Source organism: Elaeis guineensis, chromosome 3 (genome assembly GCF_000442705.2).
Source record: "Elaeis guineensis isolate ETL-2024a chromosome 3, EG11, whole genome shotgun sequence".
NCBI lineage: Eukaryota > Viridiplantae > Streptophyta > Magnoliopsida > Arecales > Arecaceae > Elaeis > Elaeis guineensis.
Genome location: NC_025995.2, coordinates 79288194 through 79302352, shown reverse-complemented (window position 1 = coordinate 79302352; position 14159 = coordinate 79288194). Strand labels below are relative to the sequence as shown.

Below are 14159 nucleotides of genomic sequence, written 5' to 3'. Positions count from 1 at the left end.
CCTTGTGCCCCTCTTTGTTTTAGCATGAAAACTCCATGCCAAAACCTTCTCATTATCCCTTCTTGCATCCTCTCTCTTCTAGATAATGATAAGGATGGGTTAAATTCAAAATTGGTTTTGAATTTAAGTCTTATGAGATAAGACTTCAGCCCTATCTTAAAATCCTTGGATGCCTCCCATAAAAGAGTCTTCTTTTGTGTGTTAAAATAGATATATCATCATGGAAAATAGAATTCTTCACCATGAGAAACATCTAAAAGGGCATGATATCTAAGAGGGGGCGTGATATCTAAAAGGGGTGGTGGCCTTTTCTTTTGGCGTTAGAAACTAGAGAAGAGGTGTCTTCTCTTGCATAAGGTCTTTTTAAGTTTCATCTAGGGTTTTGGGAAGAAAGAAAAATAAAAGAGAAAAGGGTTTTCTTAAGGTTTTATTCTTCCTCCTCCACATCTTCTTCCTCCCTATTCTTCCTCCTGTGTTCCTCTTTAGAGATCTGAGAGAGTGATAGATCTGAAGAAGAAATTAGAATCAACTATCAAAAAGTGACTTCTACAAGGAAGCTAGCACCCGATGAAGTCAGAAGCCTCTGATCGGATGAGGTTTCGTGTGAATATCCGTAAAGGTCGGATGCATGTGCGGCTTTGTAAGAATCTCATCAGATTACCATGATCATCAACAGCAGAGATCATTGACCTACGCAAAGGTATGGAGATCATATCTTCAATTTTTGTTTTTCATTTTGATTTAATTTTCAGCATCTTAAAAGCATGTGATCAATCCTATTACATATAGATTAGATCCACATGATGCATGTTAGATAGATTAAAATATTTAATTTAGATCAAATTTTATTTCGTAATGTTTATATTTTTTAAAGTTAGAAATCTGTACATTCTGATTTCTGCATACATAATCTCGGAATGTGCGACATCCTTCATCAAGGATGTGAATATTTGTCTGAATAGTTCAAGTATATTTGTGCTGAAAAATGAATAAATAAATACTTACTATTCTTGAAACTCTACAACAAAATAGTGTTGCGGAGAGCAAAAATAAAATACTATTAGAAATGGTTAAATCCATGATGGCACAAGCTAATCTACCAATCTCTTATTGGGGTGATGCATTATTAATTGCTATCTATATACTTAATCAAGTGCCCTCCAAGTCAGTTATATCTACACCCTATGAATTATGAACAGATAGAAAATCTGATCTAAGTAATTTAAGATCTTGGGACCAGCTGTATATGTCCATGACACTTCTCACAAATATGAAAAGTTAGATCTAAGAGAAAAAAAAATGTATCTTTATAAGATACTCTGAACACTCAAAAGGATATATGTTCATTGGTGAGCAAGCTGGTGGTAGTGTAATCGAACTTGAATTATGAGATGTGACATTCTTAAAAAATAATTTTTCAAGAAGGGGTAAGCTAAATCAAGATTTATCTCTATATGAAATGGAGGATCTAGATGATCAAAGTATCCAAAACTAAAGGATGCTAGTACCTGAGGAAGAAATTAGAACAATTGATCCAAGTGGGAGCAATAAAAATGATGATAAATTTATTTCACTAGATCCTCAATTGCAAAAAATGAGTCACAAAAGCATTTCTCGTCGTCATTTTGACATTGAAGGAGAAGCTTTTATTGTTGCTCCATAAGTGGAATATCAGCCAAGATCTGTTCTAGAAGCTCTCTCATGCCCCGCATAGGATCAATAGATGAAAGTAATGGAAGAAGAAATGGAGTCAATGAGATCAAGCATGTTTGAAAATTGATAGATCTTCCTTCTGACGTAAGGCTATTGGGAACAAATGGATTTTCAAAATAAAATACAAGACAGATGGATCTGTTGAAAGATATAAGGCTCAACTTTTTACCAAGGAATATACTCAAAGATGGAATTGATTATGAGAAACTTTCTCTCCTGTAGTGAGATTTACCTCTATACATCTTCTCCGAGCCATAGTGGTATGGACTTGGAATTACATCAAATGAATGTTAAAACTGCATTCCTCAATGGAGAATTGGATAAAAAATCTATATGGAACAACCTAGAGGTTTCATTAAAAAGGCTGAAGAATACAAAGTGTATAGGCTCTTAAGATCTATTTATGGTCTTAAACAATCACCCAGATAGTGGTATTTAAGATTTCATCAAGCAATAATGTCATATAATTTTACCATGATTAATGAAGACCACTATGTATATGTTAAATGTTCTAAAGACAAAGTTGTCATCTTATCATTATATATTGATGATATATTATGGGCTGAAAATAATAAAGAATTTATTATTGCCGTAAAAGATTAGTTGTCCTTTAATTCGAAATGAAAGATATGGATGAAGTTGCATATATTTTAGAGTTAAGATCTATGGAGATCATTCAAAAAGGTTGTTAGCACTTTCACAAGAACCTTATACTAAGAAAATTCTTAAATGATTTCATATGCAGAATTATAAACCAATCGATACTCCAATAGCGAAAGGAGAAAATTTAAGCCTAAGAATGTATCCAAAAACTCTAGAAGAGATAAGACAGATGGAAAGAGTTCCTTATTTTAGTGCTGTAGGGAGCTTGATGTATGTCATGATGTGCACAAGGCCGAACATCTGCTTTACTGTTAGAATGGTGAGTAGATATCACTCAAATCCAGATCTGATACATTGAAAAGCAGTTAAGAGAATCTTGAGGTATCTAAAAGGCACTATGAATTATTCATTGTGTTTTTAAGAAAATGATCTACAACTTGTTAGCTATACTAACGCTCATTAGAGAGAAGATTTGAATGAGAGAAAATCAATCTTTGGGTATGTCTTCTTACTAAATAATAGTGCTATTTCGTAGAGTAGTAAGAAGCAAGCATATATTGCTTTATCCATTATGGAAGCTGAATTTGTGATATCTTCAGCAGCAGTGCAAGAAGCTGTGTGGCTTAGGAGATTGTTGGGTATTTGGGGATTATGAAAAATGTTGCTAATCCAATACTGATAAATTATGATAGTCAAGCAGTAATTGCTTTTACTAAAGACCTCAAATATCATTGCTACACAAAGCATATAGATACCAAGTATAATTATATAAGAGATATAATGACACGAAAGGAAGTGAACATACCGTATATATCTACACATAAGATGGTTGCAAATTCCTTTACCAAACCCATATCTAGAGATATATTTGTAGAAAATGTGAGATATCTTGGATTGCATAGATCATGATGTGAGTTTACAATATATACTTTAATATAATATATTTCTCCATTTGATGTTCACTAAAGAATGATATTTGTTCTTCATTCAATTAATATGTAGAGATACTTGAGATAGTATTTGCTTACTACATGCATGTGGATATTAAATATATTTAATACAAAAGTATGTCAACAGGCAAAGATTGGCCTTCTCACATGGGTAATCACCTTTGTCACTATGTTGTGCATAAAGATGAGATAGTTTTTTAAACAAATATATAGTATTGATAATAAAGTAAAAAATATGTATTGATAATAAATCAAGATGAGATCACTATAATAATTGATCTTGTGATCGAGGTAGATTAGCCCCACAATCCACCTAGTCTGTCTAAATGCCAGATATGAGTTCTTAGTCAGAAGAAAAAAATTAAATAAATAATGGAAGAACTCAAGTTAGACACTATGGTGTGTCTGAACCATCATCTATATGATATTCATTTATGAAGATAAGACATACGCTCCATGGGGAAAGAAGAAAAATGCCATAGCACGTGATTCATATCACGTGTGCAAAACTCGACCAATAGGGATAATGAGATAATGGATCCCTACTTCCTCATTGTGTAAGACCCTTGAGAAAAAATGACCTCAAATAAAAGTACCCTTAATGATTTTTGCTATTTTCTAAAGTTTCAATTTAATGACCGCCATCTTAGTATGTTACCAATGATCATGAATAATTTGATTTGATGGAACACATCTAGAAAAACGGTTAAATTAGAACCAAGGAACTCTAGTGAGAAAAGAAGACTATTATATTCATATCTTTACTTATATTAACCGATCAACCAATTATGTTGCTTATAAGCAATGGTATATAATTGTGAATATAAGATGATAAGGGATTAAGTATGCTCTATATGTATAATTAATTAATTGAGGGATCAGAGATACTTAGATCGATGTAATAAAAAAAATAAGTTTGGGATACAAGCATACATTTCTTCTTAATAATTGAGCTGCTATATATTCCTAAATATGAATATACGGAGAAAAGAGATTGATTTATGTGGAGATAATATTGAGCCCATCATGTATGATGGGAATGATAAACAATGATTTGGGTTGGGCATCCATGATGGGCCAACATGGCTCAGCCTATTTCCAATAAAATTGCTAAAAGGTGGTTATATTTGATAATCTCCCACTCCTACGTTAGTATTTTAAAAAAAAGACAGAAATTATTCTCAAGATCGCTCTTTTGTAGGAAACTCTTTGAGACGTCCCCCCTAGAAAAAACTTCTTCTAGAAAACTCTCTATGCAAAAGTTGTTTTTCATTTGTGATTGCAACTAGAATTACCCGGTGGAACAATCTGATCCGAAACTGCAAGTATAAATTTTATTTTAATCTCAATATACTCAATAGGTAAAAGCCACTACAAGATTTATGCATGCAGATAAAATATATGGTTCCAGCGCTTCTTTTTTCCCCGGCAGGCAAAAGCCGCAACCAGATGAAATGTATGGTTCAAGTGCTTTGAAATGCGTGCGAAACATGATCTTTATATTGTGAAAAGAAAAAGATCAATCGCCCTTTCGCGCGAAAAGTACAACCCGAGCCCTCTAAAAGAAGCGGGATATGTAACCCAAAAAAAAAAAAAAACAAGCAGGATATCCAGTCTAGATTCTAGCGGGCGAATACCTTTCTCGACCTTGTGGCTAGCTAAGATCAAACAGAATCTAGCGGGCAACGCGGTTGGCAGGAAGAAGAAAGCAATGAATGCGGAAAACCCCCCTGAAGCCATCGATTTTATACATTCACTCCCCCTCGCCTCCCTTTCATTCCGCCCATTCTCTCTCCTCCTCTTCCACCTCCTCTCATGGCGTCGCCCGCTCCGCTCTCCCTTGCTCCAAAACCCTTTCTCGCCCCACAAAAATTAGCCAGGCCTCTCCCCCTCCCTCTATTCCGGACTGCTGCCTCTCCTCTTTTCCGTCCACCGAGTATGATCTCTCCCTCACATTCAGTGGAACTGCTTGACTTGGTTCCTCTTTTCTAGTTTACTGATCTCTTCTCTGCTGTTTCAGGAGTCGGGCGTGGTGGGCTGGCTCTTGGGAGGAACCGATCGATTGTTCCCGGAGCCGCAGCGGTGTCTGGAATTGAGAATGATAGGGTTTTGGCTGTGAATAGGAGCGAAGAGAAGCCGATCATTGTTATCGATAATTACGACAGCTTTACTTACAATCTATGCCAGGTATTTCGATTAAAATTGGTTGCTCATTCTTGTCTTTTTTGCATACCAAGATTCAATTTTTAATCATCGGTTTTGATTTTAACCGTATACCGTATGTGAAACTCATACTATTTTTGTTGATTGAATGGGTGAAATTTGCCGTAGGAACCTGTGATGTGTCGGAGAAAGGGGGATGATATGAGTTAATTTGGAACAAACGAGAGCAAATGAAGGAATCTGTTTTCCTTCCAGTATGGGGTCTTGATATAGTGACAGTCTGTCTGTACTCTGTTTCTTAATTTAATTTGGAAAAGGGACTTTCTATTACAATTGGTACTGCATGCTTTAATATAAATATAGTTAAACCTGAGTGCTAAAGCGTGCATTTTTTATTCTTAGGCTTGTAATGTAAAGCATGCATTTTTTATTCTTAAGCTTGTAAATATACAAGAAGGAACTTTTTGCATTTTGATGGTGATATCACATTAATATAAATGGAAAGGAATAAACCTAAAGTTTTGTAAAAGTAGGTGAGTTATAATATATGAATGTTGTACAATAATTCTTTTGTTAGTCTTTCTTCTAATAATGTTTCAGTAGACAGCAAAGCTAGCAGAACATCATAATTGCCCTTCCAGTAACCAAATGGATCATGAAACAGATAATATCTACTACTTTATATCCAATGCAAGAAGCCATATGCATTCAAGTGCAATGGGCTTATTCTATGAGCAAGACCAATACTAAGGGATAGAAACATTATAGGTTTTATAGTATGAAGTCCCATATGTACTCTTAAAAAAGAAATGAAATAGTTATAGAGAACACATTAGACCTGTGTGTTATGCGATCCTTACATAGAGCAATATATTGTTCTAATCACCATATTATGATACAGAACACAACAGATATGCTGACCTTATAGGAATAGCATGATTATTGTATCTGGTCAAAGGATGTCTACATATGAGGTGGCTAAGATGTAATTTTAAGGGGCTTGACAGATTAAGATAGATTTAACTACATTTGACCATTGATGAAAGGGCATCATTGTTGGGATCATTAATGCGATTTTTAATATATGCAAAAATTGGACTGTGCCAGTGAGAGCATAGATTATAGTGTCTATGGTAACTTTTGTTTTGTTAAAAAAAGTATCTTAGATAATTTGAGGATTATCTTGAGGTTTACTTGCATCTTTTATTTGGTTTTGCTGAAATTTATATCTCTGAGTTTCACTTCTGCATTCTACTGTACAAATTTCTGGTAGAGCTTTTTCATTCTTCATTTCATTCTTTACTTTCAATTTCATGCATGCGTTGCTAGTTCATTGAATCAAATTTACAAGTTTGGAAATTTATGCTTCCCGATACACCTAATCTACTTCCAGTCAACATAATATTGATAAGAATGATGCATGATCTTTGCTCTAAAACCATAGGAAGTGTAGTTTGCTATAAGGAGATGCACTTAAGTCTTGAATAGTGAGTGGAAAAGTCATGTCATCAAGTTGATATCAAAGTTGTTTGCAGCCATATTTGGAAAAGGAAATCTGTAACATAAACCAAATGTTTTGCCACATCTATTTGGAAACCTCTGGAAGAAATAGAAGAGAGCTTCTGTTTGTTCTAAATCAGGAAAAAAAAATGAAGGGTTGTCTTCAATGTTTTAGAGCATGACAGAAACTATGGAAATCACTCCTAGTTTATGTTGATATATCAATATAGTGAATATTGTGGCTCATTTGAAAAAAGAAAAAACAGAAAAATCTAACTTATTCATTTGGTGCTGAAGTATATGGGAGAGCTGGGAGCTAATTTTGAGGTATATCGTAATGACGAAATCACTGTGAATGATATAAAAAGGTACAGTTTGTTTCTGATATCATAACATTTAATTCAGTCGATTTTTTTTTTTTTGTTTATATATCGAAATTACAGCCCAAGTAGCACTGAACTGAATTTTTTATGTTTCATTGAAAATTCAAATCCAATTTTGTACTTTTAGGAAAAATCCAAGAGGGATACTTATTTCTCCAGGGCCTGGTGAGTATTTTTTGCTAAAAGTTGTCATTATGTTGTCATTTGATCAGAAGAGTAAACACCCCATGTCTTCCATGTATAGGGTCACCTCAAGATTCGGGATATCATTGCAAACTGTTTTAGAACTTGGGCCTTCAATACCTTTGTTTGGAGTTTGTATGGGCTTACAATGCATAGGAGAGGCATTTGGAGGTTTGGATGGTTATAATTGCATGCCAGCAGAAATATTTAATTTGTAATGTATATTGCCAAGTTTAATTCCTTACTATTTATTTCAGGAAAAATTGTGCGATCTCCTTATGGTGTAATGCATGGGAAGAGCTCTCTTGTATATTACGATGAAAATCAAGAAGATAATTTATTTTATGGCTTGCCGAAGTGAGCCTTGTATTGATTTTTTTTGGCAATAAATTTTGCTTTCTTTTTTATGCTATTTGCTGAGCTTAGAGTAGCTTACATTTGGAAAGTAAGCATAGATTTCCTCAGCTGTTTTCGGAGAGAGAGAGAGAGAGGAGAGAGAGAGCGAGTGGGGGGGGGGGGGGTTGGGGTTTGAAGATAGGCAAACTGGAGTGACAAAGGTGATGATAAAGTTGTGAACATTGTTGTTAAATCTTACGATTCACTATCCAGATCTTATGATCTGGACCAAATGGCCCTAAACGATCTGGTTCCCATCCTTGGATCGAGACCAATTTAGAATCATAAGATTTAGATCCATATGATGAATTATACCTTTGGATTAGATCCATTTTGATTATGTTATTTAGATGTTAAGTCATGTGTAAGGCCAAATTCTAGAATTTCATTGACCATGCTGTTCTTAAATTTCTGGTTACAATCAATTTTGCTATCTAAATTGAACTCTGTTAGATACTCTTACCTTTTCTACTGTCTGTTTCTTTAATTTGGACTGTCGATCAGCATGTTTAATGGGGCATTGACCGTATGATGCTTTAGGAAGCTGAACAGCCCTAAATGCAAGATTAGAATAGTAACTTATCTGGGAGGGCCTTGGATCCTTTTGCTAACTAATAGCTTATATACATTATTTAGTTATTGAAAAGTAGAATTTTTTCTTTAATTTTGTACTTTCACAAGGATTTCTTTTTCTTCCCTCTAAATCGTAGTTTAAGACCTTTTCTGGGAAAACTCCTCTGGTTATCAATCAGGATAAAGGATGAGTATCATGGACAAATTTCTAACAACAATGATATGTGGGAGCATTATTGTTTAATTTTATTTTCTTAGTTTGAGAACTTGTCATAATCTTTTATATTTGCTGGAATTTACTCTTCTTTTCTTTTGAAGTTAGTGAGTTATTTAAAAAATGATTGTCCATTGAATTTTTTTGCTGAACACTTTTAGGAATCAGATTCTGACCTAAGGCAAGTTTGAGTCCAGTATTCTTGGCATTGCTATTTTGACTACTTTTACTATTGTCTCCATTTTGAGTGAAGCACATGGTTTATGTGTGTCATTTTGCATATTATATCTTTGGGTTAGTTCATATGTTCTTTTTCTGGAGGGGGGAGGGACACAATCGAATTGTGAGTATTGGGTCTTCAGCAACATTACAGCACATGTTTGATGGGTATTAATTGGGTGTTGTCCTGGCAAGAGACTATCGTTCTTCCCTGCCTGTTAAGGTGGTGAAACATTTGTCGTTACCTATGCACATTAGAAGCCTTGAAAATAAAGGCTGCAAGATCTTAGAGCCTATTATCTCGTGCAAATCAATTTGTACTTTATGTTAGTTGCATCAACAATTTAAGATGATATCATTCATATTTTTGACTTTTTTACCATTGCAATGCAGCCCTTTCACTGCTGGTAGATACCATAGCCTTGTGATTGATAATGATAGTTTCCCTGGTGATATACTTGAGATTACGGCATGGACAGAAGATGGACTGATAATGGCAGCTCGCCACAAAAAGTATAGACATATCCAGGTGCGCTGGCTAGTACTAGTTTTTTTTTTTGGGTTCCATCTTCATGTTCTACAGCAAAATAATAAGTAGGAACTGGATCTTCGATGTCATTTCATTGAATAATAATCAACTCAGGAAACTATTTTATTTATCTTCTTCCCTTTTTTCCCCTCTGTCTCTGGTTGTAAGTGAAGTGAATATATGAAAAATACTTGCCAAAGAAAAATGCTAGGATCTACTTTCCTATTCTTTTGCAGTCTTCTTGTATTTGTTAGTTGGGAGAACGGGGACAAAATATTGCAAATGAGAAACAGATTGCAAAGAAAAGGACTGCCAATCTTTTTCCCTCTCCCAGTCTCTTTCTTCCTCCTCTAATTTCATATAATCACATTAAATATAATTTTGTATCTTAAATCCACATCCACCATTTGACTCTAAGAGTGAGACCACAAGAGGAAGAAGTTGAAGGCTATAGTAGATGAAGATGAAGGAGAATAGGAGAAAGTGAAGAAGGTTAGTTTGAGTGTAATCCACCACTCGTCAAAGTTTAACATAAACATGAATTTCATGTTCATTTTCATCTTATTGCTGAGAAGTGCAGTAGTATGCTACTTATGTAGATGGCTGTCATCAGTCACAATGCCACACAACTAACTAAAAGTTGCCAAAAACACTTTTCATAATCTGATTTCAGATTGTAGGAAAGCAGGTTTTATAAAGATCAATGATTGACTACCAAATACCTAATAAGTTCTATTCAACTTGACTTTCATTCTTCACTTCAACTGAGATATGGACTACCTGAAAATAGGCAGGACCAGCTGTGCTCTTGACAAGACATCAGAATAGCCTCCTTATTATAGTGATATAGTGTTAAAGAGTTGCTTGATCCTCATGCTTGGAGAAATGACACAGATTCGAAGGTGCATAGGATTGAGATCATATTCTCAAATGGTTGAAAGAAAAGAAATAATCACATATTGTACTGTGATCCATGTAAGTGGTTAAATGTAGAGGCTCAAATGTAGTGAAGCATATGTTATGAGTTTTGCTGCCAACATGCATGCTTCACATGCTTCTGGGCTATTTAAGCCTGTTGCTTGTTAAATGATATTTTTAATGATTGGTGAATAAGGAGGAAGATAGAGAAGCATTTGAAAATATGAGACAAATATTTCTCAATGTGAACCTTCTTCGCCTTTTAATATTTTTTTGTTTGTGATGTTCTATTTTTGTCATGCACATTAGTTGATTTTATTTTCATTGCATTCTTTACATTGTCAGTTGAAACCCTCTAAAGCTTCTTTGTAACTAACATGTTGCTGGGCTATCCTAGCACTTTTGACCAATGTTGGTTCTGGTCATTGGTTGTAAATCATAGTCTTAATTATTGTCATTTGGTTAGCTTACTTCTTATGGATTTTGCAGTAACCATTTTGATTCAGCTAGACCATCTGGCAGTCATTCATTATCATTCACGTAGTAATCCTTCTCCATTTCTTTCTAAATCATTCTTTTCAGATTTAATCTTGCAATCCCATTATTACCATTAGCTACCAACACCCCTAAAACAAATTGACTTGTTTTGTTCAGATATAGTACTTAATATTGACTTTTTAATGACTATATGTTCACCAATGGTTGACAATAATGTGTTTGATCTGCAGTATGATAGGCTTGTATCACATAATTTTGAGAAAAGGTGGTTGTGTGAAATGACATTTTGCAGAATTAACCTATGCTGGAATGTAGAAGATGCAAGATATCAGCTATGCAGTATAAAAGAATGTAGTTAAAGACCGAAAGAAGCAAAAACAATATACATAGTATAACATTAAGGTCTCAGGCTATCAGCATTTACAAACGTATGTATTATCAGTCCTTTGTAGAGGATGTATATCTACACAAGTATGCTTTATCAGCTCTTGCTTTATTGCCTTAAAAAGGATAAAAATTCTAGTTTTTGTGGATAATTACCCTTTTTGTTGACCTTTGGGTGTTCTTATTGCTTTATTGGTATGAAGACATCAAAATGAAAAAAAAAAAAAAAAAAAAACCCTCCTCCTTAAGAGTCAAAGGATCTTTTGTTGCTTAAAACATGACCTACTAATTCTTTCTGCTAAATAAAATATATTTTCACTATTAGAGAAAAGTAACTCACAAATATAAAAAAAGGAAAGAACCCAGAAAACTATGATCCACATAGTAACCAATGTATAAAACTATCACACAATCAGAAATTAGGGATCCCAATGTATAAAGGCACCTAAAATCTTGGAACTTAAAGTCACTTAAAATTGCACTTTTTAATATGCCAACTGATATTTAAAATTGGACATTTATATACTTAAGCTACACAAGGAGTTCCAAATTCAAAACTAAGGCAAAAAGCTCTGTAATACTTTGTGTGAAAATGACAATAGTCAATAAAGTTGAATTATATTTTCCCCAGTTATTTGTATTCTTGTTTTTAAGCAAAATAAACAAAAATATGAGACCCATAAATACGCCAAATATTGCATTGGCGTAAGTATCCATGTATCGATTTAAGTGCAGTCAGACATGATTGAATTTCATTCTGTCTTTGCATTGGTGGCTCTATTTGGGTGAGGGAGAGCTGCAGTTCAAATAAGACATACAAATTAGGAGTTAGCGATATACATCCTGCTCATTTGTTTCCTTCTGTACCAACTTTTTCAGGACTAGGAATTCCTGCTCCAACGTGATTTGCATTGTCCCCGAAAAATAGGGATCTTGAATCCAAGTTCCACCTAAATTCTCTCTCACTCTTTTTGAACACCTCTTTTTAATGTAAATCCTGGCTGACAGTACATTGTTGCATGGATAAGGACTTCTGACTTCCAAGCAATCCCAAATAATGCATTGAAAGCCTTAATTTGTACCATTTTTGTTTTCTCTGGTGCTTATCTCCCTTCTGCTTTTTGTTCTGGTGATTTGAGGATCATTTCTCTATTCTGGTGATTTGAGGATCATTTCTATTTGAAGAACATTCTTTTGCATTAGGTCAATATCATCTTTGTTTGTCTTGGTGAGAAGTGTCAAGTTATCAGTGTAACTTGACTGAATGAACCATACCCATAGTGCTTGAATCTTGAGGATATATCTAAGGCCGGCAAAATATGATCCGACCCACTAACCTGACCCGTGTTCGACCTACCATAAAGAGATTTGGATTTAGGCTAAACGGGTTGGGTCATAAACAGATCAATCCGTTTAACCTGTTTGATGTTTAGATCGGATTTGGATTTCAGATATCTGACCCATTTAACCTATTTAATCCATTTAATATTTAGGTCGGATTGAATCAGATAACCTATTGACCCCATTTAACCTATTTAATCCGTTTAAGATCTATTTAACCTGTTTAACACTTGCTTAACCTGTTTCTAACCCATTTAACCCGATCTATTTAATCCATTTAACCTAATTTGATCTATTTAATAAACGAATTAAGTGGGTCAGATTGGATTATCTGTTTAATAAATAGGTTAGATTTAGGTCTGAATTTTTGACCTGTTTAATAAACAGGTCGGGTTTGGGTCGACGATTTTCTAACCCAACTTGCATTGACCTAACCCGACTCAATTGCCACCCCTAGATATATCTAATGGGGCACCTCTGTGAGTTAGGATCAAGGATGTATCCAGGATTTGCAGTGTGGGTGCCATTCGATTTTCCGGAGTAGTGAAACTTACCTAATATTCTCATTGTTCTGATCAATTGGCCCTTCCAATGCTAGTCATGCAGCAATATCTGTTCCTGTATCTGTCAGTGCTTTTTTCTTTGATGTTGCCTATGAATGACTGTTGTGATCTTTCCTAATTTGTATTTACTTTTTGAGCTGCAGGGAGTTCAGTTCCATCCTGAAAGCATCATTACTTCTGAAGGTAAAACGATGGTTCTCAATTTCATGAAGCTGATCAATAAGCTGGATTCAGAGCCACTTCGAAAGGAATAATTTGAGTCTGAATGCCACTAGATAGATGCTCGATTTCTCCAATGAATAAATGGTTGTGAGTTCACATTTGGTCATGTAGAATCTGACCCATTTTCTCATCGAGCTAAGGTTGCAAAATCAACCAGATTGATTTTTTGATCAAAAAATGTATTAGGTGGGAGACAAATTATTTTTTATTAAGATTTGGAGCAAATAAACAAAAATGGCTTGTATGGCATTTATATTGATACCCATTTCGATTCAATTCCTTCTTCTATATCCCCCTTAAATTCCTGCTCATCCTCTACTTCAGTGAAGTTTGTCTGAAATCTGAAGTAATGGTGCCTTGATCCTAGAATATTGTTCTATATAGTGGTACAGTAACCCTGCAGGAGATTGTTTGGATGCCAAAATTTTATCAGAATCCGGCATTGTATATTCTTGTGAGCATAGAATGGCGGCCTTTGGTTGCATGTCTTTATAGTTTCTTAGTTGTCCAATGCTTGCTTTCTTCTACTTCATACCACAATTCTTAGATGAGCCGTGGTGAGATTGTGTGGTCTCAACTTTTAGAGAAGTCTCCCTGCTTGATGTCGAGACACAATGAGGGCAAGATTTCCTTCAGATTTGTCCCTTCAATACCAATCAGAGGGCCCACATTTTTCCACGCTTGACCTCTACAGAATATTTCCACCTGGCACTCGTGGGAAATGAGTAGAACATACCTCCATGTTCATCAAACTTTTAGTTTTTCTATTTGATGTAGAACACAGATAGACTTATGTTATCAAATGCA

General features: G+C 34.7%; 1 protein-coding gene across 1 annotated transcript; it reads left to right on the top strand.

The window, feature by feature from the left end:
- The first annotated feature begins 4943 nt into the window (after positions 1–4943).
- On the top strand, positions 4944–13528 carry LOC105033284 (anthranilate synthase beta subunit 2, chloroplastic). Its single transcript, XM_010908019.3, is given in 9 exon segments — positions 4944–5202; positions 5287–5453; positions 7227–7297; positions 7440–7477; positions 7557–7568; positions 7571–7666; positions 7753–7852; positions 9291–9426; positions 13274–13528. Coding segments are annotated over 9 exon segments (852 nt in total). The 5' UTR covers positions 4944–5081; the 3' UTR covers positions 13385–13528.
- Positions 13529–14159: the final 631 nt, after the last annotated feature.